This window comes from Neolamprologus multifasciatus, chromosome 10, assembly GCF_963576455.1.
Source record: "Neolamprologus multifasciatus chromosome 10, fNeoMul1.2, whole genome shotgun sequence".
NCBI classification, from domain to species: domain Eukaryota; kingdom Metazoa; phylum Chordata; class Actinopteri; order Cichliformes; family Cichlidae; genus Neolamprologus; species Neolamprologus multifasciatus.
In genome coordinates, this window is record NC_140448.1 from 33,096,802 (window position 1) to 33,123,391 (window position 26,590).

Sequence of the window (26,590 nt, forward strand, 5' to 3'; positions counted from 1 at the left end):
AACAGTTATTATTACACATTTCTGGATGTTCAGTTTGAAAAGGGTGAAAAAGTGTTCTGAGCAAATTTTCCATCATCAACTTAGCTGAAGAACTGAAACCTAAACTATGCTGTTAAACATTTAATGGAATTAAAAGATATCTTTACACAAACCAATTCAAAACTTTTATATTGATGATGTATTCATGGATAGACTGTCCTGTCCACCAGGGAGCGCTGCTGTACCGCCTCCCACGTCTGTAGCACACGCACACATTTATACAGATAACATGGATCCGTTAGCAGATCCACAGAAGTCCTCAGCCTCCATCAGGTCCTGCTGTGGTTCTCCAGCTGAATAAGAGAGAGCAGAGACATGTTAGAGGTGAGATGAGACTCCATCCATCTACAGTTGTACTCATCAGTTTATAAACCCTGACAGAATCTGTGATTTTTCCTCAGAGAACATGAATAATTATATAAAACTTTTCTGTCTGTGTGAAGCTTCAAACTTCAAGCTTATCAAACTTTTGTGTTTGTGGTTCTTAATACGATGTATCGCCTCCTCTCTTATTAATGACAGCTTGTTATGGTGTTTGTGTTCAGGGAACTTTATTGTCTCAGAATCTGCCCATTCCTCTGGGTAAAACTTTGGCCTGTTCACATCATTTCTGGGTCTGTCTGGAGCTGCAGGTCTGAGATCTCCTCAGAGTGGCTGAATGATGCTGAGGTCAGGAGACGGAGAGGACCTCTGCAGAAGCTTCATTTTAGAAGAAGAAGTTTCTCTGTGCTGTTGGCTGATTGTAAACAGGCTGTTTTGTGACATAGGCATAGTAACGACTTTCTTCTTAAGACTCGACCATGCAGACTATTTTTTATGTCATTTTCACTTCTTAACTAGAGTTTGGACATTGATGATTAGCATTCTCAGTTCCCTGGATATCTGTTTTTATAAAGTTCAACTATCTTCTCCTGCAGATCCGTTGATAATTCTTCTGTTTTCCCCATGGCTCAGAATAAAAGGTCAGTGCACTATTCATACGGTGTACAGTGGAGTTTGGGTGTTACTGCCTTCAACTGAAGACATATTTTTGACAGAGGAACAAATACTTACAAGACCTACTTAATCCCACACGTCTTCTGTTTGTGACTCGTGGTAGGTCCCTATGTAAAATAGGACAGAGCCGTAGGCACACAGTCAGTTAAAAAGGGTTTAATTTGTAACACAAAATAAAAGTAACGGTGTAACAGCGGCACCTAAAAACAATTAAAAACTTTACTTTATTAAATACGATAAAAAACAATAAAATTGTATGACTGGCCGTTAGACAGGATAAGCGCTGCGGGGAACCGTTTAAGAACAAATCAGCATATCACACACGTTAAAAAAGGACAGCAACTCACACATAACCCCAAATGGGCAAGACACTATAGAAAAAGGCAAATCTTCAGTGCCGTCTTCACTCAGGCCCACCGCGGTGCATGCAAAAAGTGGCGAGACAAAAAAAAGGATTTGTTTTCCACGCAGCGCCTTCACCGCCTGCAACAATATATATATATAAAAATGTAAAACACTAAAAGACAATCAATATCTGCGGTGCCTACTGATACAGAAAAATAAAACAAGAAACAAACACAATCGACAGCCGCAGCAGTCAGTCTGTTGAGTTACACCAGGTTAAAACAAGTTAAAACACACTGATGTGTCGGGTCCTGTGCCCGCAGCCAGAAATCCACTCGGCAAAGCAGCAGCTCGGTACTCTGTCCACAAGTCTGCGTCACACCCTAATAAATGTGGGTCAGTGGCGGTGAAGTCCACTACACGTTTCTGACAGGAGCGCAATGGTTCCCACCGTTCTAACAGAAGGCTAGGGGGCCCGAATCAAACTTTCATAAAAAGAAGTTAAAAGGGCCAACTTGCCCAGCTTGAACAAAGCACTCACAGCTTCAGGTTTGCTAGAGAGTACCTTATTGCCCACACCTAAGTTTATGAAAGGGACAAAGATCAGCCCCGCCTACCAGGGGCGGTTCCCAGACTCAGGTCTCACCTGTCACATGTAGAAGAAGCAGAATCTCGGGACGAAAGACACGACTCTCCCATAACTGGCGAGGAGGTACTTAAACAACTCCTTGGTGGCCAGGGCCCTGGAGTGGATGAGGTTTGTAAAGGCCCTGGATGTTGTGAGGGGCCTGTTGACATGGAGGCAACCAGTCTACATGTGTTTTGTGGACTTGGAGAAGGTGTTTGCCTATGTCTCAGACCACAGGTTAGTGAAGGTGTTTGAGAGGCTGCTGAAGAACATCATCTCCTCCTCCATCCCAGACACCACAGATCCGCTGCAGTTCGCCTACCGACCCAACAGATCCACAGAGGACGCCATCGCCCACGTTCTGCACGCCACCCTCAGCCACGTGGACAAGAAACAGGGTAACTATGTGAGAATGCTGTTTGTTGATTACAGTTCAGACTGTTCACAAAGCTCAGGGATCTGGGACTTAACAGCCGTCTGTGTGCATGGGTGTTGGACTTCCTCACTGGCAGAACTCAGGTGGTGAGGGTGGGTAGGTGCGTCTCTAACATCACCATCAACACAGGAGCACCTCAGGGATGTGTCCTCTCGCCACTGCTCTACTCCCTTTACGCTTCAGACTGTGTGGCCACCCATGGCTCCAACACCATTGTGAAGTTTGCTGACGACACAGTGGTGTTGGGCGCCATCTCCAACAACAATGAGACGGCCTACATGGACGAAGTGAAGAATCTGGCATCATGGTGCTGGGACAACCACCTCCAGCTGAACGTCGGCAAGACCAAGGAGCTGGTGGTGGACTTCAGAAGGAGTCAGCACAGAGACTACAAGCCCATTATCATCAGTGGCGCTCCAGTGGAGAGGGTGCAGTCCTTCAAGTATCTTGGTGTCCACATCTCCTCAGACCTGACATGGTCTGCCCACATTCAGGTCCAGGTCCAGGTTCAGCTTTCACTGCGCTTTGTACTTGTATAACTTTGCTCATTAAAAATAAAGAATCTTGAATCTTGAACAGGGCCAGAATATTTAGGTGTAGCCAAGTGGTGGAAGGCTTCTGCTTCCTCTGCTTTTTGGAGATAATGTTGTTCTATTGGCTTCATCTGGTGGTGGCCTCCAGCTCGCACTGAAGCAGTTCATAGCTGAGTGTAAACTGGTGGGAATGAAAATCAGCACTTCCAAATCTGAGGCCATAGTCCTCAGCTGGAGAAGGGTGGAGTGACCACTCTGGGTCTGGGACAAACTGCTGCCCCCAGTCGTGGAGTTTAAGTATTTTGGGATCTTGCTCACATGTGAGGAAAGAAAGGAGCGAGAGATTAACAGAGGGATTGGGGCAGTGTCTGCAGTTATGTGGACGCTGTACCAGTTCATCATAGTGAAGACAGCTGAGTGTAAAAGCAAAGCTCTCAATTTACTGGTTGATCTACGTTCCTACCCTCATCAATAGTCATGAGCTCTACTGTAGGAGTGGTGACCAAAGGAATAAGGTCCTGGTTAAATGAGCTTTCTCTGAAGAGTGGCTATCCTCTCCATGAGAGATAGTGTGAGGGGCTCAGAGTAGAGTCACCACTCCGCCATGTCCAAAGGAGCCAGTTGACGTATTTTGGCATCTGACAAGGATGCCTTCACCTTCTGGGTGGAGTGATTCTGGCATGACTCACTCAGCCTGACAACAGAAACTAATCTGTTCTGTAACTATTACTGATTCATTACCTTAGAAAATGAGGTCGAGAGAAGGCTCCTTCTCCAGTGGGAAGCCTGCATCAGGCCACAAATGTCCAACCAGTGATTTAGCATTTTCAAAACTGTCATACTGGATTCCAGGTGGAACATTCTCTGTAGGTTTCTCACAGTACGTGAGGTTTGCTCTCAGTCGATCACAGTCAAACTTCAGCACCTGAAAAAATCAAGCAGAGAAACAAGGTGAGAAAGTTCAACGCTTTGTTTCATTTTTTATCAAATTCATAGGCAACAGCTCATTACTCAGCTAGATAGTGTGGCTGCAGTGTAATAGATAAATATTAAACTGCAGATTAATTCATAAAATTAAAACTTGATCAACTGAATATAAAACAACAGTCACATGGGACTGTATCTGAATCAATAACTTTTGGGTTTTAACATTTTATTTAAATGTTTAATCCTGGACTAAAAGATCTGAGAACCGTTCTCTGCACTCTCTAGATGAGGTGATAATTCCTCTCAGTTCACATCTCCAGTAATAAGACATGAAATCAACCAAACTGCCTTCTTCTTGTAAAATGCTTCAGGTGTCTCCATAGACGGAGGAGTAGGAGGGGCAGGTACCTGTCCATGATCCACGTGCAGGGCGATGGCGACATTATCCCAGATATAAAACTGACGTTCAAAAGAATGTAGACTGTCAGCTTCCATCTGGTTTTTGTTAGGTTTTTGGATCAATTTCCAACTGAGAAGAAAGTCAGAGACACAAACAACATTTCAACCAATCAGCTCACAGAGGACTCCAGACTGCTTCCCTGACAGAGCTCTCAGTGCCAGCATTAAATCTGATGCTCAGGTCGTCTCCATGACAGGAAGCAAAGCGACCAATGACAAATTAAAGGAAAAACAAAAATGAATACCAGACACTGCATCAGACTTGTTGTGTCCATCATCTTTGGCTTTGTTTGTGGTTTTTATAATATTACAGCAGATCTTGATCATCATCAGTGGTAGATCCCATCAAAGTGATCGATCACATTTATTACAGTGGAGACTTTTAACACTTACCTGTGTTTCTCGCACATGGCCTGTGACCTCCAGATGAAGTGTCCGTCTCTGTAAGTGCAGACGGCGTTCGGGTCATCATACGGAAGCAGAGGATACTCTGAGAAGAGCTTCTCTCTGGCTGGGCTGTGGACCAGCACAGAGTACTGCACTTCCTGTTTGTACAGCGAAGTCTTGAACACCCTCATAACGGGCGGAGCTCCGGAGCAAAACTGGAGACGATAACAGGAATTTCAGTGTGAGAGACACACCTGATACAAAGGTCACTAACCTGACACACTGTACACCGTTTAACAATCACACAAGAATATAATAAACCCACTGTTATCATCGTCGATGCCCTGTACCAACACAGAGCAGAGCAGCTACCTGAACGCTGCTCCAACAGAGGTCGATCATGTTAATAATTTCACCTCCTCACTACGTACGACTCTGGATACTGTAGCTCCTGTGAAAACTAAGGTCTCTAATCAGAAGTACCTGACTCCGTGGTATAATTCTCAAACACGTAGCCTAAAGCAGATGACTCGTAATCTGGAGAGGAAATGGCGTGTCACAAATTTAGAGGATCATCATTTAGCCTGGAGAAATAGTTTGTCGCTTTATAAGAAAGCTCTCCACAAAGCCAGAACATCTTACTATTCATCACTGATTGAAGAAAATAAGAACAACCCCAGGTTTCTCTTCAGCACTGTAGCCAGGCTGACAAACAGTCAGAGCTCTGTTGAGCCAACCATCCCTTTAACGTTAACTAGTAATGACTTCATGAACTTCTTCACAAATAAAATTTTTATCATTAGAGAAAAAATTACCAATAATCATCCCACAGATGTAATATTATCAACAGTTACTCTTAGTACCATTGATGTTAAGTTAGACTCTTTTTCTCCAATTGATCTTTCTGAGTTAACTTCAATAATTACTTCCTACAAACCATCAACGTGTCTTTTAGACCCCATTCCTACAAAACTCCTCAAAGAAGTCCTGCCATTAATTAATTCTTCGATCTTAAATATGATCAACCTATCTCTAATAATCAGCTATGTACCACAGGCCTTCAAGCTGGCTGTAGTTAAACCTTTACTCAAAAAGCATCTCTAGACCCAGCAGTCTTAGCTAATTATAGGCCAATCTCCAACCTTCCTTTCATATCAAACATCCTTGAAAGAGTAGTTGTCAAACAGCTAACAGATCATCTGCAGAGGAATGGTTTATTTGAAGAGTTTCAGTCAGGTTTCAGAGCTCATCACAGCACAGAAACAGCTTTAGTGAAGGTTACAAATGATCTTCTTATGGCCTCTGACAGTGGACTCATCTCTGTGCTTGTCCTTCTTGACCTTAGTGCAGCATTCGATACTGTTGACCATAATATCCTATTAGAGCGATTAGAACATGCTGTAGGTATTACAGGTATTGCACTGCAGTGGTTTGTATCATATCTATCTAATAGACTCCAATTTGTGCATGTAAATGGAGAGTCCTCTTCACACACTGAGGTTAATTATGGAGTTCCACAGGGTTCAGTGCTAGGACCAATTCTGTTTACATTATACATGCTTCCCTTAGGCAGCATCATTAGAAGACATAGCATACATTTACACTGCTATGCAGATGACACCCAGCTCTATCTGTCCATGAAACCAGATAACACACACCAATTAGTTAAACTGCAGGAATGTCTTAAAGACATAAAGACCTGGATGGCCACTAACTTTCTGCTTCTTAATTCAGATCAAACTGAGGTTATTGTACTCGGCCCTGAAAATCTTAGAAACATGGTCCAAGACCGAAGTTTTTTCCCCTTTAAAATAGTAAAGTATTAAAAATGTCTGAATAAAGACATAAATTCCCATGTTGTGATTAGTGAGGGAAGGACAGAGTTTCAAATGTGAAGTTGATGCTAACACACAGGTTTTGTTTCTAGGTAGTTCTGCAGATGCAGGCTCTGGGTGGAGGCGGGGGCGGCCGGTGGAAACGTCGCAAAGAAGGTGTGGACCGCCGTCCCACACCTGGGTGTCCTCCAGCACAAGGCCCGTTTTTGTTGACTGAAGGGCAAGGACGTCCGGGTCAGCACGTTGCTCGGCGGCCATGGCAGCGTAGTCGACGCCGACATATACCAGAGAAACCAACACACATGAGAGACAGTCAGCGACGTGATTGGACTTACCAGCCACATGCTGAATGTCTGTGGTAAACTCTGAAATGCCCGCCAACTGGCGCTGCTGGCGTGCGCTCCATGGGTCAGAGACCTTGGACATCGCAAACGTCAAAGGTTTGTGGTCAACGTACGCAGCAAAGTTGCAACCCTCGAGGAAAAAAGAAAAATGTCGTGTCGCGAGGTGCAGGGCCAGCAACTCCCTGTCAAAAACACTGTACTTGCGTTCAGCATCCCGGAGCGTACGACTGAAAAAGGCGAGCGGTTGCCAGAGACCTGAAACCCACTGTTCCAACACCCCACCCACTGCCACGTCGGACGTGTTGGTAGTCAACGCGATCTCCATGAGCTCGAGCACGGTACCGCCACCCAAGCCTGACAGGTTGAGGAGCTTTTCGGCTCGTTCAGCGTCAGAGAGGGCATAGCGCCGAAGAAGCAGCTCTTTAAGGGCGGCATATTTCCCTTGGGCGGGTGGGTCCCGGAGGAGCATCATTGCGCGATGGGTGCCCAGCGGGTCGAGCGAGGCCACCACATGGTGATACTTCGTGTCGTCAGCCGAAATGCCGCGAAGGGCGAACTGAGCCTCCACGTGTACGAACCATGACGGGGGCCAAAGTGCTGCTCATAGGGGTTGGGTTTTTCTCTGTATGTATTATTGTACGATGTAAGATAAGTGCCTTGAGGCGACCGTTGTTGTGATTTGGCGCTGTATAAATAAAATTGAATTCAGCTGAACAAACAAACTGAAACTGGTTGGCAGATAATTCCTGGTCACATGACTTTAAAGGTCTTTATGTCTCTGAGGCTATTAAGTGTATTTTCTGCTGTTTAAGGTCTTAATTCAGGCCATTGCATCATTTTCAGTCTGAGATTACTTATAACCTGACCAGTTTTACAAAAAAAAGAAGAAATTATTAAATTAACCATTTAGGGTTGATGGACCAAATCACATGACCAATTTAAGCTGACATAGCAACAAGATGCAGCCAAGCCGAGTTACCATTTCAACTTGTGTTAAAAGTGTGGACTGCAAACTACATACCATTTTTTAAATTGTGCTGATCGGCCACGTAAAACAAGAGTAATGATAAAAAAAAAAGTATATATATAAATAAATGTTTTTTCCTGAATACTATCGTCAAGTTTACTGAGGGAAGAAAAAGTAAAAACTGCATTTTTCTCACTGCTTGTGAGCAATGCCCTCCCACCCTTTCCTATTGGTGAAAAATGCATTTTTAGGTAAATAGCTGCATATACCTTTGTTGTTTGCAAAACATGTCCATAGGTTTTTAAAATGTACAATTTATATTTGCATTTCAAGTTATGAAAATGATTTGTTAAAAACATTTGTGGTTGTTACAGTAAAAAATAACAGTCTTCTACTCTGATTTATGTTTTTGGTCTGATTTTAGATCAGTTGTGTTAATACAGTCAACATAAAAAAATAACTGTAAATTCAGACATGTGAAGTTGTGCTGAAAAGAATGATTCCAAACAAGATAAATAGTTTTTAAAGGTAAAATCAAAAGTAATCAAAAACGGCCAATTATACCCTGGAGCTCAGAGGGTTAGGTGAAGGACATAACCCCCCCCCCCCCCCCCCCAAGTACCTGCTGGCTGTAGGTGGTCACCATGTCCTTCAGGGGGAAGGTGAAGCGGTACGATCCAAACCTGGACTTCTCACCAAAGGCTGGAGAGGTAGCAAACTTCCAGAGGAAGCTCTCCTGCTTGTTCCGGTCCAGGTAGCTCGGCTTCTTTTCAGCCTGCTTCTCCATCCGGTTTGGGTAGACCTTGTCGAGGAGCCTGGTCTCAGCTGACTGGATCTCCTGGGGGCCCACAGCCAGACTCCACCACACCAGGGACAGGCTGTCTGGATCCTTGAGGCCTCCGTGAGGATCCTTAAAGCCTTCGTCCTTCCAGATCCTCAATAACCCTCCGTGCTGTGTGTCATGTTTCAGATCAGACACGTGAAACTCGGGTTGAGGGTATTCAGGGATGTTTGTTTTTACAAGATAGATGTTCTTCAAATCCTGATTGTACATTTTCAAATCATGCAAACATAAATGATGTTTGTGAATAAAAATCGCATTTGATCCTTTCCTTTTTCTCTGAGCCTCCATGTCCACGGTGCAGGATGATGGTGCTAATGAAAAATCTGTGATACAGAACAAACCAGCGATCTCCCAGTGAGCCCTGCTACACTCTGCTCAGTACGACTTCAGTCAACTCGCCAAGTGAATGCTGAAGATTCCCAGGTGTGTTCATGCTCCGCCCATATTTAGGAGGATATATCAGGTAGTGACTCATTCCCTGCGGACGTTTCCAACATGTTGGCTCCTGCTGAAGGGGCGTCGGTTAAACAGAAATATTGTAGTTTCTATTCAGGAGAAAAGAAACTGAAACACAAAACATGAGGTCCCTGAAAAAGCCTGTTCATCATCTCACAACATGAAACTGTTACGTAATCCCTCCTGTGGCTGCGGTCAGCCCTTTTCAGAAACAGTGTCAGTGTTAAAAACACCGACCAAAAACATTCATTTTTAGAGACTGAATGTTCAGAGTTAATTTCCTGGTTTCTCTGTAGCGTCTGCTGAAGCTGGTGTGCTGAGAAACACCGCGTCCTGATATTCCAGGAAGTCCCACCCACTCCCTGTGCTAACACACACACACCTGTTTAATGCCGCAGGTTTGTTTTACAGTTCACTGCTCTTCAGTGTGATGGCTCCGTCTGCAGCAGGTTCATGTCTGTGACGTAGAGCAGAGTCTTTACAAAGTGCATTCTGGGTAAACTTCCAGGTTCGTATCAGCATGTGGCACAGGTGAGGGTCTGAGAATCTGTTGCTGTGTCCCAATTCAGGGTCTGCACGCTTGAAGTACGCATTTGAAGTGCGATTACGTCACCACCACGCGACGACGGCTGTCCCAATTCGAAGTGTACTTCAAATGCATACTCCAAATACGTCGTCGATTTCCCCAAATATCAAGCGTGGTCCGGTGCACGCTTCGTGGTCCCATATATCCCACAATTCATAGCGCGGCGGTGGGTGTGGATAATTTTGCCGCAAAATACAGCAGAAGGGAGCGGCCGAAGAGTGAACTGTCAAAAGTAAGTACTGAATATGACGTCACTTATTCATGTGCGAATGTTTAATAATGAAGAACATTAAAACATTGCTGTTGGTCACATGTCGGCAAAGTTATGTGACATTAGTGATGTTTGTACTTTCAGCATTAACTTGGTTTTAAAGCCTTATATATATATATATATATATATATATATATATATATATATATATATATATATCATAATAATCTGACAATAATATAATATTGGCCATGTTATATTTACATTACCACAGTGAGATGATTTTAGTCTCGTGACCAACATTAGCTAATTATTATTTACTAGCTAATCTTAAATACCTGTTCAGTACAGAAATGAAGCCCAACAATCATGTTTTACAGTCCTGTGGTCTCAGCCTCAGATACTCAACTAATCAAAGTGATGTCATGACAAAAATGATTGACCAACAAAACATTTTCTCCTTCATTTCTGTCACACAAAGCTGTATGTAACGTTTCTTGCGGTTAGTATCATGGTTGCTAGGCAACCTGAACAGCGCAACGAAGGGCTAGACCGTCCCATTTCACAAGCCTCTCACTTCCAAACTTCTCGTACTTATAGTACGCGCCGTACGTAGTACGCGTAGTGCGCGTACTTCAAGCGTGCAGACCCTAAATTGGGACACAGCCTGTGACTGACTTTGAGTCAGCGATCCATGGTGTATGGGTCTGTGGGTAAAGTCAGGAATCCCCACAGACGGCACAGTCCCACACAGATGTGTGAGACTATTAGAGATGCTCAGGCTTTTTTTATTTTGCTAACACGCTGTCAGAGAGCGGAGGTGATCCAGCAGCATTTTAAACTATGAGGCTCTCACTGACAACAAAGGTGTTTGCACGTCTGTATAGTTACTGTGTGTATACTGAGTGTCTGTAAACCTCCTTCAGTCTGACTGTGAGTGCTGTTCATTGTGTCCATCTGTGCGACACATTGTTTAGGATTGTGTTATGTTGTCGTGTGGTTTTTCATCTGTTCCCACATTTGTGTTTATTCTTCTTCTTCTTCTTATTATTATTGTTGTTGTTGTTGTTGTTGTTGTTGTTGTTTATATCTGTGTTCATTTATTAGGGTTTCAGTGCTGTGCTCTGTCTGCAGTCACAGGTGTGCTCCTCACACTGAGAGCTCTCTCTGTTTAAAGTCTTAGTTGCCTTTTAGTTTGTAATGACGCTTCATTTGTTTGCTGACAGAGGAGTCGCTCTGTCCCAGCAGTCACGTCCAAACAATGGTGTTACCTGGGCATGGACGTTTGGTAGACTTGGCCAGGTTGTGTGTGTACATCTGTGTCATGGTCCTGGGTTGTTGACCAAGCGTTTTGTGTTTCCTTTTGGTTTCACCTTGTGTTTTGTGTTAATTCTTATTTTGTATTAGTTCTTAGGGTTTGGTTCTTGAGTTTAGTGTTTATCATCCCTACCAATGACTGTGGAAAACATGGACGACGCGACAGCTCCCCAAAAATGAAGCCAAAACGTCTCTATCGCCCCCTGGTGTCTGGCTGCAGTATAGGTCATAAACCCCGCCTCCTCCATGTTAGCGGATGGGACTGGGGTCAGACTAAAATAAATTAATTCTCCTCAGATTCTTTCTTTTGTTATCAATAGTTCTCATCATGCTGATAGCGGCTAACAGCTAGAGGAGACTGTCGTGTCTAATAATTTGAAACTTCTCTTGATAGTTTGGGTGGAATCCTGTTGCTGGAAACCCATGGTTACTCATGTCCCATATTGTTGCAGGTATGTGTGTTTTGAAACGTATTTGGTTGAGCTGCAGGTTAATTCTGTTTAAGAAATACTGCTTATTAAATTTTGTCCAGTAGATGGCAGCATTGTTCCATTTACTATTGTACATGAAAGGAAATTTTGGCTTTGGTCTCAAAGTTTATTTATTTTCACATGAATATGAATGTGCATTTAAGTTCATTAATTTTTCTTTTCTTTTTTTACCTAAACCACAATGCAGTAATATTTTTATTTTTTTCCCGTAATAAGATTTGTTGCCATTTTATTTTTCAATCAATTTTTGGTTTTGATTTATTTTGAGGAAATTAAGAGTTCCACTATACGATCATTTGTTCTTCCAGTGAGTAGCAACGAAGCTTTTGCTGTGTTTGGGCGGAATGCTGTTGCTGGAAACCCATGGTTACTCATGTCCCATATTGTTGCAGAGACCCATTACAGCATTACATTTTTGATATTAACAGTAACTCTGGGCCTCTGTGGAGTGTGCTGCTGATCTCATCGCTGTCTAAAAATGTATATCAAAACCTAAGGAGTTCTGAATCCTTCAATAATCCAGACTATTAGAGTAAACGGGTGTGTAGTGTCTCTAACTAGCTAGCAACAAGCCCCCAACACAGTGCGTATGCTAGCGGCTAATCTAGTAAACGAATTAACAACAGAGGCTACGTTCACACTGCAGGCGAAAGTGCATCAAATCCGATTTCTTTGACCCTCTGCGACCCATCTATCCGATCATGGTGTGACAGTGTGAACGGCACAAATCTGATATTTTCAAATCCGATCTGGGTCACTTTCGTATGTGGTACTGAATCCGATACATATCCGATGTTTTAGAAAGCTGCTGTTTGATGGTCATGTCGCATTAAATCCGTCTTTTATGTCACTGACACAAGACAGACACCAATTATCAGCGCCGGAGAAGACATCGTGAACGCTTCCTGGCCATCCCGTGTAGATGTCAGTGAAACTGTTGGGAACAACGTTGGAGAAACTGTATAATCTGCAGATTCTGACAGAAATCTGCAACTATCCTTTGAAGCAGCGCTCCTCTAAAACAGCAATAAGGATCATTATTAGGTTATTTACATTATTATGTAAACCAAATCTACGCCCTTGTTATTTACATTATTATGTAAACCAAATCTACGCCCTTGTTATTTGCATTATTATGTAAACCAAATCTACGCCCTTGTTATTTACATTATTATGTAAACCAAATCTACGCCCTTGTTATTTGCATTATTATGTAAATAACAAGGGCGTAGCTTTAGTTTTGGCGTTGGTGGGGATGGATGATTCAACCACCGAACCCTGCTCTGTTTCTTTTTTCCCCTTTTTGTCTTTGCTTCTTGATAAAAAAGGAGAAATATACTTGCCTACATATGTTATTCTACGTGCTTTTAAACCATTTAAAATTACAATTCATAGTTTTATATGTGAATTATATAGTGTTAAACTACTATTAAACAAATGACTGACTAAGTATTTTAGAGTTTAGTTTACTTCAGCCATATTCCATATAAATCAGGTATCATACAAACATAAAAATAGCTTCAAATACAGTCATGACAATAAAAGAATATGACTTTAAGGACTTAACAACATTACTTCAGTTACACCAACATCTCTGACACATCAGCACTAAGGGAACACTGAATGACCTGGTGGGTTTTGTCCATAAAACTACTCATCTAAGATGACCACAGAGTAAAAGATCTCTCAGCAACATTATGCAACATTTTAGGCACTATTGCCCCGATCAACTCAGTGAGCTGGGATGTTTTACTCTAAACATAAACTACTGTTACAGCAACAGACATGGACTACATGCCCCACACAACAACTCAATGTCTACTATGTGAAGCAGCCAAACACATGCCTGCTCCTCTCGTTAACTGAGATAAACTGCTGGCATGTTTGTTTTCCATCTATACTGTCCAGTCTCTCCTGGTGGACATACAGCAGCACTGTTTAATCTCATTTGAGTCATTGTTGACCTTAGCCATCTTTTTAGTCTTCTGAGAGCACTAAAGCTTCTTCCAGCCTCAGTACCTGCGTTTTATCCTCAGATTAAAATTATTACTGTGCTTGATGTGTCTCACCTTTGGCCCTGGCTCCTCCCCTCTGACTGCACTAGGACATATTGCTACCTGATAAAATAACACATTGATTCGTGCCATATAAAAAGTGAGACGTGTCAATTCAGATTCTTTGTCAAATATACACTAATGAAACAATTTACATCAGCAGCCTAACAACTGTCATGATAATAAATACTAGTTAATCTATAGCACCAAATCATCAGTCAGTCACCTGCTGATTAGGTCACATGTGACCTCACCTCTTCACCTCTGTCTGAGCTACAACATGGCAGAGCTGTCTCTGTCACCTGATAAATAGGACATACATGACAATAAGATTAAAATGTGTAGCTGCTTCAGTGTTTCTGTCACTTTGTGCAGATCTTGACTCGTCAGTAATGTTTGTAGGCTGAGTGCATTTTTAAAACAATTTGTGCAAACTGCACAACAAGGTGGAATATTTGCAAAATCATGACTACCTCATGATATTTTGTCTCAAAATATAACCCTATGAATATGTCAGTGCCATTAGGATGAAATTATTGTGTCACCAACATTTTAACGTTAGACATATAATTTTAACAGCCTCTGTAAACTAATATCCGGGCTAACTCGAGGCTGCCGTTTTCTCTGACAGTTTCAATCAAAATTAGAAATGCTGCTCTGAGACTGAGAGAACTAATAGTGCTGCCTGTTGTGCAGTTAGCTTACAAAACACGTTATTCATAGTTACATACAGTTTTAGACTGATACAGGTCATAGCCTGTAACGTTATTATGACGGACACATTTTATGAGTGATCTTGACTTTCAGCGCAGGTTTGCCGCTGCTAAAACTAAACAGAGCTCCCTGAAAGGCTCAGCCAATCACATTGGCCATATTTGTCACATGAGGTAGGACTCCAGTAGAGGACGTAATTTAACTCTTTCTGCACCGCTGGGTGAATGAGACGCTGACAGATCTTTTTTTTCTTACTATCGGGTTGTTTTTCTTTACTCAAAGAGATCAAATTATTGGTGGGGACAATTCAACAATCGCTGGATATTGGTGGGGATGTGTCCCTTCCGTCCATGCCAAATCAACACCCTTGGTAAATAACAAAATACCTTAAAGCAAAAATTGGGAAACGTAAAGTCTTTATATTAAGGCCATCAGTCAAACAATACTGTTGCTCTGAGTCTAAACAGAGCGCGTTGTGTGTGATGTCTTCTTTTGCGCATGCGGGCTTTGAGCGTTCACACTAGAACGCATTGCTGTCGCATTTTATTTGTAGTGTGAACGAGCAGACAAAAAAATCGGAATTGAGCATTAAGACCTGCAGAGTGAACGTAGCCTTAGAGATGGCGCGATACCACTTTTGTCCGATACTGATATCATAAATTTGGATATGTGCTGATACCAATATGAATCCAATATAGTCTATTTTACAATTATTAAACCCGATTCTTTGATCCCCATGATAGAACAGAGAAAACCTGACTCAGAGTGGTCAAAACATTTCTATATTTTTTATTCAATCATCTTCCGGAAGAGAGAGCCCTGCACAGCCCAAAGCCAGTTGCAGAATCTCTAACATTAGAGCAGGGGTCGGCAACCCTAGGCACGCGAAGGGTTAACTGATAGCTGGACTGGCCATCGGGCATACCGGGCATTTGCTCGGTCGCCCAATGATTTTTTTTTTTTTTTTTTTTTGTAACGGTATAAATACGGAAAGGTGGTGGATTGGCCAGATGCTGGTCGGTGTGTAAAAATAACTCAGTTGTTTGGTGGTGGCATCGCGGAGCTTCCACAGATTCAGTAAAATTAACAAGTGGTGGAGGCCAGCAGGTGGATGAGGGAAAGGGGAGGCAGAAGGAGCAGAGACCCGAGGCGGCCGCCGGTCCGAGTGTCAGGTGACCTGAACTTCAGGTAAGAAGTTATGACAAATCGTCAACATATTACGTTTTCAGCTACCCACCACGTTCCTAAATGACGACCTCGGAAAAATGAGCAAATATGAGAACCGTCTGGACTCAATCTACACATGTTCACTCTTTTTCTTCAAATCGCTTACAAACACGCTATTTAACGTCATTAAAGTCCTGGTTAAGGTCAGGAATAAGGTTATGGTTAGGGCTAGAATACAGGGCTGGAAGATCTATTACCGCGGGAGTGTCATTGCACTGGATTTCAGCCATAACCCGCCGCGTACCATAAGAACGCCGAAGGTCTCCTTTCGCGTTCCTCAGGAACGCCGCGAGACGTGACAAAACGTCGGCATGTTACGCCTCAGGAGTGAGAATGGGCTGGTACTGAATCATCAGAGTTGAACAGATGATGGAGAAACAGGTTTACCTTTTAGGTGACACGAATGAGTTGAAGGGAAGTTATGAACTGTTTCTGAGAGACAAATAACACCAGGATCCTTTTCTAAGTAGCTGACAGCTGGTAACTGTGCAGGGGCGGGTCTTGCAAAGTTTTGCCAGGGGGGCCAGGTTGGGCATTAACAGGGAGAGGGGGGCACAAAGAAATACTTTTCTTTCCTTTTCTTGTTGTGTTGGGCTCTTGAATAAAACTCCCCGCTCAAGCGATAACGTGGAGCAACAACCATCTTTTATTTTAGCTTACTCTCGTGCTGATTACATGCCACCATTTCCTGACTAGAGGGTAAGTACTGCCGCCTAGTGGCGCATGATGTACATCAATATAGATTACACCACAATTCTCATTTAAAATGTCTGGCTGGTATTAAATAATTATCTGAATCTTACAACCAACTTTTTTATCTGATGTAAAATGTATAGAAATCAGACATATACCAACAAGACTGTACATCACTGTAACAACAACGTTTGTTTTCATTCAAAGGCTTTATGGCTTTAATACCTGGTGGGTACTTGGGTATTTGAACAATGGAACTGTTTAGCTTGCAGCACAGTTTTTTCAAAGTAAAACTTGAGTCTATCCATCGTACGATCAGACTTAGCCATGGTAACGCACAGACATCCGAGCTCCAGAAATTGGCTGTTAAGCTTAACGTGAGAATGCTTTACAAACATTCAGAGATGAACTTACACACATGCTTTATTTCTCTGGTATAGCTTTCTCGGAGATGAAATGCCAGTTTGGCATCACGTAGCAAAGCTCCAAATGCTTTCAGTGTGAAGTAACTCCAGACCGGCGACAGGTCTCGCACACAACAGCCGCTCTATTACATGACGCAAACTGCTCCAGTGTGCTAAGGTCACTACCTGGGTTACGTCATGTCACAAGTTTTGTGAGGTGCTTTTGTGATATTTAACCTCCTAGGACCTGCGTCCACATATGTGGACATCACATTTTGGGTTATTTAGACCAAAATACTCAATTTTGCTCTACAAGGGCCTGATATCCACTTACGAGGACATTATACTGCTACTGTTCTATCAAAATTTTAAACGAATATCCTCATATGGCTCTTATTTTTCTTAAAAACAAAAATAAGGTAAAAAAAAAATCTGGTAATTCTTTGTTTTTACATTCATCGGGCCCCAATATGCCCAAATATCAAAGAGAAATTAAAAATGCTGCTGTGGAGTTCGGGTCCTAGGAGGTTAAGGGACCGGGTTACATTTTTTATTTCTCCCCAATAGCCGATCCAGTAATTTAGGTCAGGATCGGACGGATACTGATATCGTATGTTGGATAGGTCCATCCCTAGTAATAATTACACATCTGACACCATAACTACCCTACATCACATCACAGACACCCAGTGAGACAGCATAACACACTCAAAGAGTCCATTAAAGTCATTTTCTCTTTTCTTTTTTTTTTCTGCCTGCACATGGTCAGCCAGTCATCCAGAGGTTACCAGCACTTAGCCTAAATATATAGTCAGTCTATGCTGTACATCTCATAGTGTTAAAGTCAAATCAAAATAAGTCATGTTAAGTTGTGTCAAAGGTGTCGTCATCATGCGTCTGAGGTCTCCTGAAGAAGGGATATCTTTGTGATGGGTATGCATACATGGCTGATTGGGGTCTTAACCAGACCTGGCTTACAAGCCCTTTTCGGTCTGGCGCAGCTCCTTTGACTCTCCCAATGATCCAGGAACCATGAGGTGCAGAGTCATCCAACATGAGGACCACATCTCCAGGAACAAAGTTGTGTTTAATCTTCCCCCATTTCTGGCACTGTTGAAGTTATAGCAAATGTTCTTTGATCCATTTTTTACAAAACAGATCAGTTGTATATTGGAACTGTCTGCATCGTTTTCGTGCATAGAGATCACTTTTGGAACTGGAACAGACCAGGTGGTAAACATACGTTGGACTTGAGAAGGAGGAGGTGGTTTGGTGTTAAAGCTTCCAAATCATTTGGATCGGTCGATTCCAGTGTATTGGGTCTACTGTTGAGGATTGACTTGACTTCACAAAGAGCAGTTTGGAGTCCTTCTTTGTTAAATGCTGTGTCTACAGGGTGGAATTAAGGACCTTTCTGATGGAACAAATTAACCGTTTCCATGCTCTGCCATGGTGTGATCCAGTTGGAGGATTAAAGATCAATTTCACTCCATTCAAGATGGCACATCAGAGATCTTTTCCTGATTCCACTCTCGTCTCAGCTCGCGCTCTGTGACTTTATATTGTAAGGTAAATCGTACAATAATAGATACAGAGAAAAACCCAAAAATCATATGACCCCCTATGAGCAAGCACTTTGGCGACAGTGGGAAGGAAAAACTCCCTTTTAACAGGAAGAAACCTCCAGCAGAACCAGGCTCAGGGAGGGGCGGGGCCATCTGCTGTGATTGGTTGGGGTGAGAGAAGGAAGACAGGATAAAGACATGCTGTGGAAGAGAGACAGAGATTAATAACAGATATGATTCAACACAGAGAGGTCTGTTAACACATAGTGAGTGAGAAAGGTGACTGGAAAGGAAAAACTCAATGCATCATGGGAATCCCCCGGCAGCCTACGTCTATTGCAGCATAACTAAGGGAGGATTCAGGGTCACCTGGTCCAGCCCTAACTATATGCTTTAGCAAAAAGGAAAGTTTGAAGCCTAATCTTAAAAGTAGAGATAGTGTCTGTCTCCTGAATCCAAACTGGAAGCTGGTTCCACAGAAGAGGGGCCTGAAAACTGAAGGCTCTGCCTCCCATTCTACTTTTAAATACTCTAGGAACAACAAGTAGGCCTGCAGAGCGAGAGCGAAGTGCTCTAATAGGGTGATATGGTACTACAAGGTCATTAAGATAAGATGGGGCCTGATTATTTAAGACCTTGTACCTTGTTTTTTTTTGTATGTATGTATGCTATGTCTTCTTTTTTTTTTTTTTTTTTTTTTGTGCCTGTCCCGTTTGGCTCTTTTGCCATCAGAATTATTGTCTAAAGGCGAAGAAAGATGCCCAACGGATTTTCTTTACCAAATTGACCATCCCAGCTTTGCCGTAATGGTCCATTTGATTCACCTTTTATTCTTTATTTTATCTTCACTTGCTGAATACGGGACAGACTTGACTGGGGGAAAGAAAAGGGAGAAAGAAAGAGGGAAAGAAAAACAGTTGAGAAGAGGGACGGGGGAGAAGGGCAAAAAACAAAAACCAACAGAATAAGCAGAAAAAAAAAACAAAAAAACAAACATATCGATCACCTGGATCACCTGTTGAGAAAGAAAAAAGAAAACAAGCAGAAGAAAACGAGAGTAATAGAATAAACAACATCACAATGATATATGGGAATATGACAGTAAATACTAAATATTAAACATTATTGTGCAGCACGTATCGACAGCACAGTGTGCTTTGAGGTAGGAGCCAAAAAGGGTGTAGTTTGTGTGTGTGAGCATCCGTGTGTACACCTGTGAGCATGGACGCGCTTGTTTTCTTAAAAGGTTCCTTCATGTAATGATCTGCTAGAGGGTGTGGGGGGCCACTGCCCCGTCCTCCAGGGCGTGAAGCAGGTATGGAGGAGAACAAAACTCCAGACATCCAGAGGCCCCCAGAACACAAGAGGGGAGAGGGGCAGCCGTGCCACTGTCCCAGAAAGAGCTGAGGAGAGTCCCAGATGAGGGGTCACCCAGCAGCCACGGAGCAGAAGCCAGGGGGGGTTGCAGTGACGTGCCCGTGAGCTCCGCCGGCAGCCAGCTGTGCCTGAGTGACCGAGCCCCAGGCCGAGAGGCCGGGGGCACCCCACCTCCGAAGTGGCCCAAGCGAGCCCCAGGCTCCAGGCCCCGATAAGCAGCCGCCAAGGAGTGAGCCGGTGTGTACCTGGACGCCCATCCCCGGACACAAAGAACCACCAACGCACCGATGTCTGAGGGAGTCCGCCCCCGGCAGGGGAAGTGGTGGGGGGAGATAGGCCTCCAAACCTTGGAGGGCCTGAGATGTCCTCAGAGAGGTGGCGTCTGATACCCAACCTGACATATAGACACAGACATACAGGCACACACAGATACAAACATCCATTCCCACCCTCATGCTCTCATATGCACTTACTCCACACTTAACCAACGTGGAGACAGACATAAAGAGACGCTGTACACACAATCACACTCCCCAAGCGTACTCTACGAACCGGGTCTAGGTACCCTTGCCCCTGGAGGGGGGAACTGCACCCAGACCCAGGTTGTGTTACCCTTTTCCCTGCAGTGGGGAGAAGCAGACCGCCCCGACTCCGCCGCAGCAGGGAGGCCCCACACTCCGGACCCCAGTGAGACGGCCAACTCCTCCTCCTAGCCCCCCTGCTCCAGCAGGCCGCAGAGAACGAGGGTGAGAGAAGACTCCTAACCTCCCTCCACCCGCTCATTGTAGTGTTGATGTATGTGTGTTCTAAGGTGCATTTAAAACCCAGGAGGGCATGGAGCTACCTGCCAGAGAGCAGCAGTTAAGCGCATAGCCCCTCCTGCTAGCCCTCAATGTCTACGTGTATTTAAAATTGAGAGGTGGGCAACAACGCCAGGGGTGAGGTGTACACCCTGATGATAATTGGGATTCCGTGTAGCGTGCCCACCCCCAAGATCCTATATGTATGTGTAATGAGAGTGTGAGTAATGTGAATGTCTAAGTTGTGGGATAAAATTGAGGCAGAGGCTGCCAGAAGGGGACAGAGGGGGGGGGGGGGTTACCTCCTCTGCACCCTGGTGACACACCCCTACTCCAAGGCCCTGCATGTGTGGGTGGTTGTGGTGGAGCGGGAAGAGGGAGGCAGCTGGAGATGGGGAGGGAAGGAAGGGAGGGGCAAGTGACCCCTCCCTGGGGCCAGCTCCCCCGCTGACCCCAGTAGGCACCTCCATACTCCGCGACCCGCCAGGGAAGGGGGGCCCAGGCCCATCCGAACCGGGGCCCAGCGCAGCGGCGCCGCCCGGCCCCACAGAGCCCGGGGCAGTCCACCCAACCCCACCACAGAGAAAACTGCACCCACCCCATCATCCACTCATCTTCCAAACTACATAAGACAATAGACGCCCAGGCTGAGATCTTCCTCCACCTCTCCTGTATCTCCCCCTCTTGCAGAGAGAGTTCCTGAAGAGAGGAAATCTCCTGCAAGATGTGACAACCCCCCCCCCCCACCACCAGTTGAAGAGCCCCCCAGGTGGCTCGACGCACCGGCGGCACCCTGCGCCAGGGCTGGGCCCCCATACACCCACCCGCCCACAACCCCGGCAACACACCAACCAGGACCCAGGTCCCCGAGGCCCGGCCAGGGCCCCAGGCCAGAGCCGGAGCGCCCCCAGAACGTCACGCCCGTCCTGGACCCACCCAGGGGTAGCCAGGCTACCAGGTCAGTAACCCCCGTCCGTCAGCACGGACCCTCCCCTAGCCCTGCTGCACATAGCCACGAGGAAACCGTCACCTAAGAGCCAACAGAGCCCCTAATTGGCCATGACCGCTACCCCGGGTTGAGCCCCCCAAGGAAGATGCTCCCGGGGAACCCCCTGACGCCCTAAGCCTGACCCTACCCCCACACCAATCACAACAGTGAAGGCGAGACCAAAATATGACCCCCCACCCCCACTAGGTGATGGAGCTGATCAAAGGAGCCCAGAGCGATTGATCTGATGTGGTGGCAGAGGCTGTATCAAGACTAATGTAATCTAATAGATAATTTCTATATTGGTTAGAATTAAGATTGTTTTTATTTTTCCAGTTCATGAGGACTGTTTTCTTGGCTATGCATAGGGCAGTGAAAACCATATGGGCTATATTCTTTTCTGAAGTGACATTATCTAAGCTGCCCAACAAACACACTAAGGGGGAAGTTGGAACGTTACATTTCAGACACTTTGATAAGTCTTCACATATCTCACGCCAAAACTTCTGAACTGGTGGACAGAACCAAAGAGCGTGGATATAATTGTCCGGTGAATTGGTTTGGCAGTGTGAGCAGTTGTTGGTAGATGCAAAGCCCATCTTGAACATCCGATGACCTGTATAGTGCACTCTATGTAGTATTTTGTATTGAATTAATTGAAGACTGGGATTTCTAATTAGATGAAAGGTTTTTAAGCAAATCTGAGACCAGAAGTTTTGGTCTAAGTTAACTGATAAATCCGCTTCCCATTTTGCAATAGGAAGTGATATTGATTCATCTGTTTTAGAAAGCATTCTGTATATTTTGGATAGTAATTTGGGGGTTTTAAGAGTAAGAAATTGAACCACACTTGGTGGTGTTTGTAGTTCAACTTGACCCGGTTTAAATTTCTTTTTTATTATGGATTTAATTTGTTGATATTCTAAAAATCTTTTCTTGTTGATCCCATATTGTGTAACTAGTCTGTCAAATGAAATAAATTCTGTTCCTTCTAGTATATGTTCTACATATTTGATTCCTTTACCATTCCAATCTGAAAAGTTTATCATATTATTGTTTTGTAATATGTCAGGGTTGTTCCAGATAGGTGTACGTTTGCATGGGATTAATGAAGACTCTGTCAACTTCAGAAACTCCCACCATGCTGTCAGAGAAGAGCTGATGTTGATGCTTTTGAAGCATTCATGTCGTTGGATGTTTGAGCTGATAAATGGTAGATCTGAAATCTCTAGATTATTGCAAAGTGCTTGTTCTACATCTAGCCAAGGTTCATCTAAGAGGGTATGTTTGAGCCATCCTGAGATAAACTGAAGCCTGTTGGCTAAGAAGTAGTGCTGAAAGTTAGGTAGTTCTAATCCTCCTTTATCCTTGGTCTTTTGTAGTGTTTTTAAGCTTATACGTGGGGGCTTATTTTTCTAAAGGAATTTGGACATATATGAATCTAGAGATCTGAACCAATCTTGCGGCGGTTTAGTTGGGATCATTGAGAATAAATAATTTATTTTTGGTAATACCATCATTTTTATAGCAGCAACCCTTCCCATGAGTGATATGGGTAGACATTTCCATCTAGCCAGATCACCTTCTACTTTCTTTAAAAGTGGGATGTGGTTTAATTTAGTTAGATCTGCAAGCTTGGGAGAAATATTAATACCTAAATATTTTATATTTCCCGATTGCAGTGGAGTAGAAGAGGAATTATGGAAGCAGCAATTAATAGGAAGGACTGTAGATTTTGACCAGTTAATTGAGTAATCTGATATTCTTGCAAAAGAGTTTATCAATTCAATCACCTCAGAGATATTGGTTTGTGAATTTTGGAGAAAGAGTAACACATCATCAGCATAAAGGCTGATTTTATGTTCCACGTTCTTGCATTTTATGCCCTTAATTGCTGAATTCTGTCTAATTGCTGCTGCTAGTGGTTCGATAAAAATTGCAAACAGTGAAGGGGAGAGTGGGCATCCCTGCCTGGTGCCCCTCAGGAGACATAAGCTGGAGGATGTCTGGTCATTTGTTCTGACACAAGCTGTTGGGGAATTATATAATATTTTTAACCAGTTGATGAAAGAAGATCCAAAACCAAATTTGTGTAAAGTTGCAAATAGAAATTTCCAGTTAACTCTGTCAAACGCTTTTTCTGCATCTAAGGAAAATATTGTAGTTTCAAGGTTTTTACTGTATGAGTAGTCTATCAAATTAAGTAATCTACGTGTATTTGTTGATGAGTGCCTACCTTTTATGAAACCAGTTTGGTCAGGATGAATTAAGAGGGGGGTTATTTTCTCTAGTCTCTTCGAGAGAGCTTTGCAGATTATTTTGAGGTCTACATTAATAAGGGATATTGGACGATAGCTTGAGGGATTTACAGGGTCTTTGCCTGGTTTTAGCAGGAGATTAATGTTTGCAGAATTCATATTTGATGGAAGTCTGCCCGAAGTCTGACGCGTAGGCTTCTTCTAGTGATTTGATGTTTTTTTCTAATTCCTGAATATTTTTGTTTTCTTTTTTCTTTTTATGTGATGAGAAAGAAATTATTTTACCTCTCATCACAGCTTTCCCTGCTTCCCATAAAACAGAAGCTGATGTTCCGGGAGTGTCATTAAAGTCTAAATATGAAGTCCACTCTTTTTTAAAATATTTAATAAAGTCTTCATCTTTAAGCAGTGATGTATTAAATCTCCAGTTTTTACTTGGTGTAGTATTATTCTTGTGCATTAGTGTTAGAGATACAGGAGCATGATCGCTGACAGCTATAGGGTGAATCTCAGTGTCTGAAACGTCACTCAGCAGTGAGCTGCTGACCAAAAAATAATCCAGACGAGAGTAGGAGTGATAAACATGTGAGAAAAAAGTATATTCCTTACTGGTGGGGTGAAGGGAGCGCCATGCATCGCAAAGACCAAAGTCGCTCATATACTGTTTGATTATATTTGTGGACTGCCAATTACGCTGAGTTCCTGCTGTATTGAGCCTATCCATTTCTTCATTTAGTCCAAGGTTGAGGTCGCCTCCAAGCACAAGTGTGCCGTCTAAGTGTTCAGAGAGTGCACTGAAAAAACCGTGAAAGAATGAGGGATCATCAACATTTGGACCATATACACTTACAATACATAGCTTTTTATCAAGTATAGATAGTTTAACGATTAGGAGTCTCTCCTCTGGATCTATAACTGTATCGAGTACTGTGAAATTAATTTTTTATGGATTAAAATTGCTACTCCCCTTTGTCTACGATTATAACAAGCTGAGAACACATTAGGAAACTCAGGTGTTTTAAGTTCATTCGAACCTCTAAGAGGTCTGTGGGTCTCTTGTAAAAGGACAACATCTGCCTGTAGTTTTTTGAGTTGGTTAAATATTTTTAACCTCTTTTCTCTGGAGCCAGCTCCATTTACATTCCATGTAATGAATCTTAGTGTGCCCATAGATGTCTGTACATAAAAGTAAAAAACGAGGACTCAGGTGTGTGTGTGTTGTGGTGAGATGTGAATAAAGATGGCTCTAAATGATACTCCGTGGTCCCGCCATGCCTTATTCTCACCACAATCACAATAAAACACAGAAAAACATGAAGCAGATTTTCCTTGCCTGGGATTTTATAGCAGATAACCTTAAAAATATTCTGCAGTAGAACAAAACCAAAAGAAAACCATTAATCAACACATGAACATGACCTGATGCTGCTGAAATGAAGCAGAGCAAAGTTACAGAGGTTTGATTAGAGACACAGCTAAGCTTTTTGCAATTTTGCATAATTGCAAACCTCATGCTTCATCACTCAGGTCTTCAGGTCAGAGGCTACTGGTGGTCCCACGTACTGGGTTTAAAACACGTGGGGATCGAGCTTTTCTCCGAGGCTGTGGGACTCCCTGCCGTTGTCTTTACGCTGTCTCGACTCTGACTCCTTTAAAAAGCAGCTGAAGACATTTTTATACAAACGGGCTTTTAATTCATTTTAACTTGTATGTCTGATCTTATTGTAAAGCACTTTGTGATTTTTATCTGTGAAATGTGCTCTATAAATAAATTTTACTTTTATTTTACTTAATTTTAAAAAGCTTAAATTTCTTCAGTATTGTAAAAGGAAAAAAAAACCAGCGGCCGGTGTGTTACGTTCCCCTAAGGGGTCTAGGCGATGAGGGGGAAGTAACAAAAAGTGTCCGGGTCAGAAAAAGGAGACAGAGGCAAAAGGGTTCAATTAAAGAGTTTTATTAAAATTTCTATTAATACTAACTAAAAGAGACGGACAAGCTGCTATCACCATTTAAAGAAACAAACAAAACTCAAGCGTTAATCAATAGAGTACAAAGACAATCAAAAAGAGAGCAGCTCACCAGCTGTAACCACTCACATGGCACTCTGGCCCAGAGCTCACCTTTTCCTGGGCTTAAATCTCCTTAATTGCTGACGAGAGTCAGCTGCACAAAAGGGAAAGGTGGCAGCTCAGGCAGAAGAGGTAGTGGGACACGCCCACACAGGCACCTTCAGGAGGAGGCCCTGCTAGGGCCGTAACAGGTGCACAAGCGAATAATGCAGAAAACAGATTTTTAGACGGGAAACTGTTCTTGAAGTACAGAGAGAGAGAGAGAGAGAGCTGTGCATGAAGTGTGATTTTATCCTGGTGGAAGCAAAACAGCAAAAGTCAGAGTGAATTCATGACGATTTATGTGAAGTGTAGTTTGGATCTTCTTTTGCTGCTGGTTCGGTCAATATTGTTTGGAGAGACATCAAACTAACAGCTTTAGAATCAGCGCATAAAGGGCGTAAACACACAGCGGGACCCGCGGATCAGAATCAGCGAGCTGTCGGCTTTCAGCCCCGACCGTGTCCATGCCGTCGGGTGAGAAAGGCGACATCTCACTGATTCTGATCCGCGGGTCCCGCTGTGTGTTTACGTCTTTGTGCAGAATCCGTGTTCCTGCTCTCATTTACTGTCTGAGCTGTTTGGTGGTTGTTGAAATTTT

At 43.4% G+C, this 26,590-nt stretch overlaps 2 protein-coding genes across 2 annotated transcripts in view; both read right to left on the bottom strand.

Annotated features, from left to right (window-relative positions):
• Window positions 1–193: 193 nt before the first annotated feature.
• Window positions 194–12,867, bottom strand: LOC146510633 (uncharacterized). Its single transcript, XM_085175066.1, has 5 exons — window positions 8,519–12,867; window positions 4,757–4,965; window positions 4,313–4,433; window positions 3,719–3,902; window positions 194–332 (listed from the first exon to the last, which is right to left on the bottom strand). Exons 1-4 carry the CDS (start codon window positions 9,026–9,028, stop codon window positions 3,720–3,722), a joined length of 1,023 nt encoding a protein of 340 aa, XP_085031192.1. The 5' UTR covers window positions 9,029–12,867; the 3' UTR covers window positions 194–332; window position 3,719.
• Window positions 249–26,590, bottom strand: part of LOC146510634 (uncharacterized) — a 42,602-nt gene continuing 16,260 nt past the window's right edge. Inside the window, exon 5 of the mRNA XM_085175111.1 lies at window positions 249–332. The gene's annotated coding sequence lies outside the window, so the exon portion shown is untranslated. The remainder of the gene's footprint in view (window positions 333–26,590) is intronic.

Excerpts from the sequence above, each read along its gene's own strand:
- LOC146510633 (XM_085175066.1), bottom strand. The coding sequence starts at position 9,028 with ATGGAGGCTCAGAGAAAAAGGAAAGGATCAAATGCGATTTTTATTCAC. Across the intron at positions 4,434-4,756 it reads GCCATGTGCGAGAAACACAG|TTGGAAATTGATCCAAAAAC; the intron begins GTAAGTGTTAAA and ends CTTTCTTCTCAG. Across the intron at positions 3,903-4,312 it reads TGCACGTGGATCATGGACAG|GTGCTGAAGTTTGACTGTGA; the intron begins GTACCTGCCCCT and ends TGATTTTTTCAG.